The sequence below is a fragment of the Capsicum annuum genome, chromosome 4 (genome assembly GCF_002878395.1).
Source record: "Capsicum annuum cultivar UCD-10X-F1 chromosome 4, UCD10Xv1.1, whole genome shotgun sequence".
Classification (NCBI taxonomy): domain Eukaryota; kingdom Viridiplantae; phylum Streptophyta; class Magnoliopsida; order Solanales; family Solanaceae; genus Capsicum; species Capsicum annuum.
In genome coordinates, this window is record NC_061114.1 from 223,968,597 (window position 1) to 223,973,119 (window position 4,523).

Genomic DNA, 4,523 nt, shown 5'->3' on the forward strand with positions numbered 1-4,523 from the left:
GGGGGGGGCTTGTAGGGAGTGAAAAAAGATGAATGCCAGAGTTAGGACTAGTCTGCAGTCTATGAAAACTCCATCAAAAAATGTAAAGGTGAGGCTTTTTATTGAATTTTTGAGTAGAAAAATTGTGGGTGTTGATTTGTTCTTCTTTTGTTATGGAAATTATGCTGAAATATTGTTAAATGCGTTTGAGGGAAAAAAATTGAATCTTTATTTGATTAGCATAGAGTGGTTCTAAATCTTGTTGCTGGTTGTTTTCTTTTTTATAACGTGTTCGGGCTAGCTTTCGCACACCTCGACTAATTTTATGGGATACGTGTCACCTCGAGATGACAGTTTTCATCTTCGCTAGGATTTGAACTCGAGAGCTCATGGTTAAATCTTGTTGCAGTTTAAATGATCCAAAAGATTGAATCTTTATTTGATTTTGGGTTTGTGATTTGTGTTTTGCAGAATTAAATTTGAAAAAATGGAAAAAAGAAAAAGAAAGAAAGTTGGAAGTTTTCATTTGATTCTTATCCATATCAGTTTCATATTGTTGTTTGCTTTTTTTTATTTTCCTCCCATTTTTATGTGCATTGTTTGTGCTTTATGCTTTTCAGTTGCATCTATAATTCCTTACTTGTGGAAGCTGAATTGTTTTGTCTGCTTTTCTTGTTTGTAGGAGAAAGTGGAAATGCAAGGAAACAGGAAAATGGGTACTGAGAAAACACCGATAAATAGACGAAAAGCAATCAGGGAGAGAAAGATGGCATTGTTACAAGATGTACACACCTTTGATTCTTGAATTCTTTAGCTTTGCAGTAAATGTGTAATTAGTTTGTATGATTTGTTGTACTTATGCGTAAATTGTAGGTTGATAAGCTAAAGAAGAAACTCAGGCATGAGGAAAATGTCCATAGAGCTCTTGAAAGGGCGTTTACTCGACCTCTCGGTGCTCTTCCTCGTCTTCCTCCTTATCTCCCTCCAAATGTTAGTATTACTTGGTTCTTCATTGATGTTATTGCAATGCACAATTTAGAGTAACTTGAATATAGTTGATGTTGTCATAAGTTTGAAGATGATGTTTTCTTGTTTCTACTTAGTTCGTTTGTGGCTCAAAGATTTGAGAATTGCAATTCTAAGTGTAATTCTTGTAATTGGAAATTCATAGACACTGGAGCTTCTTGCTGAAGTGGCTGTTTTGGAGGAGGAAGTCATTAGGCTAGAAGAGAAAGTTGTGCATTTCAGGCAAGGATTGTATCACGAGGCTGTGTATATTTCGTCATCCAAGAGGAATATGGATAATGTGACTGATGCCATTGATCAAAATCAAGTAAAGAGTCCGAAGCAGAAGCAAACGAAGTTATCACCTCAACTGGAATCAAATTCAGCTTCATTTTCCGGAAGACATGCGCCTTCTCTGTCTGGTAATCTATTGGGACTGGAATTCATCGTTGGTCAAATTTTAAAAGACAACTGATGTTCATGCTTGTCAAGGTAACGGAGTAAGAGAGTAATTTCACCGTTATGAAATTTATGTTTTTCAGATGATAGCTGCTTAAAAGAGAACCACTCATGGTCTACCACAAAAAGCAAGCATCAATCAGTAAATGCGAAAGTGAAAACTGGCAGAACTCCCGCCAAGAAGATTCCTGCTGAGAACAAATTATCAGAGAAGCGTGTAGATCCTCAGAAATTGCAGGTTGATAATTCAGTGACCTTCATTTTTTTCCAAACTAAGAATCTTGTGCAGCATAACGGATATTGAACTTTTATGATTTCCAGCTGGAGGACCAAGCAATGTACCACGGGAGTCTGGAAGAGAGAATTTTCGTTACTCAAGATAGAAAACCGTCATCAGATGAAAGTCCAAACACAATCTCGGAAAATGTATTGAAATGCTTGTTGAATATTTTCCTCAGGATGAGCTCCAGGAAGGGCAGGACTACAGCAGATACATTACCTTCGTTGACAGGATATAATTCATGTGAGAGCATTGAGAAGAAAGAGTTTGGAGATCCTTTTGGAATATGTTCAAAGTTTGAAAGGAGAGATATCGGTCCATATAAGCATTTATATGTAGTTGAAGCTTCTTCTATAAATCCAAATCGAACAACAATATCCGTTTTCCTAGTTCGTAGACTGAAGTAAGTTGGTAAATATATTGCTTAATGAAGTTATATTATCTTTCAAGATATTCTATTAGGATGTTTTCTCACATTTTCAGTCTTATTTTCAGACTTCTGCTTGAGAAACTTGTATCAGCGAATTTACAGGGCCTTAGCCACCAAGAAAAGCTCGCTTTCTGGATCAACATTTACAACTCATGCATGATGAATGTAAGATTTAGATTCCTACAGTTTATTGTGCTCTGTGTATATCTTACCAATAGGAATATGTGTTATTCTGTTTTATGAATATGCCGCCTTCCAAATTTTTTTTTATTTTTTACTCATTCCATCCTTTGGTTAACATTTCAGGCCTTCCTGGAGTATGGCCTACCTGAGAACCCTGAAATGGTTGTAGCATTGATGCAAAAGGTAATGCTTCGGCGTCCTATCCTATCCGTGCAATCACCTGTACTCTCTCATACGATAAGCCTGCTAATTCAATCAGTTGATAATGATATGATGCATATTCTTCGCTTTTTAATTGGTGAAATTCCACCTTATACAGGCAACAATAAATGTTAGTGGACACTTGCTTAATGCCATAACCATTGAGCATTTCATTCTGAGGTTGCCTTATCACTCAAAATTTGTAAGTCTTATATCAACTTTAGGGGGGAATTACATTTTTTCCTGTTCACGTATAACTTAAAAGTCCGCCCTGTTTGATTTGCTCTCACCAGACTTTTGCAAAGGGTGTAAAGAATGATGAGATGACTGCACGCAGCATCTTCGGTTTGGAGTTTTCTGAACCCTTGGTGACATTTGCGCTCTCTTGTGGAAGTTTTTCGTCTCCTGCTGTAAGTTATAAGCGCCTTTTTCCTTGAAGTATTACACTTGAGAAAACTTAATGTATTTAAATCTAACATTGGAAACGTTAAATCATTGTAACAATCTCAATTCTGTTACATAATTTTCAACTCGTAAACAACACAAGTGGTTTAATATAACAGTACCATGCACTGACCAGCCTGTATCTTCATATTTTGCATAAAAAGAGCCACTTTATCTAGTTTTCAACTCTTCCGTGCCTTTATTATACACAACAGTGCTAATTCCGGTGCTGTCTTAAATAGGTGAGAGTATACACTGCAGCAAATATTGAAAATGAGCTTCAAGTTGCAAAGAAGGAGTATTTGCAAGCATCCATTGGCATTTCAACATCAAAGAAGTTGGTAGCAATACCAAAGTTGTTGGACTGGTATCTTCTAGATTTTGCAAAGGATCTAGAGTCCCTACTTGATTGGATATGTCTTCAACTTCCGAACGAACATGGAAAAGAAGCAATCAACTGTCTCGAGAGAAGGAATAACGAGCCCCTATCCCATGTTCTTAAGATAGTACCGTATGAATTTAGTTTCCGGTACCTTTTACACATGTAAGTTTTGTTTTTCAACAATATATTAGACTTTAAGTTTTTGGTGGTGGTATAGAGGGGGGATTCAAATACATAGTTAAGTTTTAAGTGTATATCTTGTAAGTAAATTTTGACACTTGGGAGGAGTAATTATTTATAGAATTACCATTACATTAACTAGCTGAGTTCTTCATTATCCATCTTTTAGATCAAAGATACAATGTGGGGTGAATTCTTGATTAGGCTTTCCTTCTGTTTTAGTTTTTTGGTTTGTTTTTATTTTGTTTTGTGTTAGACCTCGCTTCTGAGGTACTGGTACGGACTGCCTATGCTCTACCCTCCCCCGACCCCATTGTTTGGAAATACACTGTGTACGTTGTTGTTGTTGTTTTGTATGTGAAAACTCCGATCTTTTTGGCTCAGTTTCCTTCTGCTTTACCTTTCTGAAAAATGTTGACTTCCAAAAACATGACAAGCTAACAACTCTTTAGTATAAATAACAAGAAATATTTTAATCTATTTTAATTTGATCTCCAAGAACTGAAAAGATTGCCAACTGTATACTTTAATAGAAAGTGGCATCAAGCAGATTTGTTCATTAAAAGAGCATTGGTGTGAATTGAGACATACCATTATACAATTCTGTCAAAGCATTGAATTCTATTGGATTTGTTTCAAATATAATTTGAAGAGAGATATGCAGCTGGATCTTCCCATAATGTTTACTAGAGACAAATATGGACACTAGAATCCCAATTGCCATCAACTTATGTCCTTTTGCAGTAGTACTTCTCATAATATCTATGCTGCTCGGACTCTAAAACGATGAAGAATAGGTGTCAGATTCTTCAAAAGTAGTGCATTTTTTAGGATCCGACACAAATGTGGTTACATATCTGGAGAGTCCGAGCAACACAAAATAACACAATCAACTGATCAAGTGCATTTTTTTAGCGACATGGTGTTTCGATTAATTTGCATGCATCACTATTACATCGAGCATATGCGTTAGGTAACTG

General features: G+C 36.1%; 1 protein-coding gene across 3 annotated transcripts in view; it reads left to right on the forward strand.

Annotated features, from left to right (window-relative positions):
* Positions 1-3,681, forward strand: part of LOC107867125 — a 4,130-nt gene extending 449 nt beyond the window's left edge. Inside the window, exons 2-12 of one of the 3 annotated variants that reach the window (XM_016713239.2) lie at positions 16-88; positions 662-763; positions 853-969; positions 1,151-1,406; positions 1,527-1,681; positions 1,765-2,126; positions 2,219-2,318; positions 2,460-2,519; positions 2,656-2,739; positions 2,831-2,962; positions 3,012-3,273. In XM_016713239.2, coding sequence (XP_016568725.2) covers positions 29-88; positions 662-763; positions 853-969; positions 1,151-1,406; positions 1,527-1,681; positions 1,765-2,126; positions 2,219-2,318; positions 2,460-2,519; positions 2,656-2,739; positions 2,831-2,962; positions 3,012-3,038 — 1,455 coding nt within the window. In that variant the 5' untranslated portion in view covers positions 16-28 and the 3' untranslated portion in view covers positions 3,039-3,273. Of the gene's footprint in view, positions 1-15; positions 89-661; positions 764-852; positions 970-1,150; positions 1,407-1,526; positions 1,682-1,764; positions 2,127-2,218; positions 2,319-2,459; positions 2,520-2,655; positions 2,740-2,830; positions 2,963-3,011 lie in introns of all 3 variants that reach the window. The other 2 variants (XM_016713238.2, XM_047411193.1) reach the window with 2 other exon arrangements.
* The last annotated feature ends 842 nt before the right edge of the window (positions 3,682-4,523 follow it).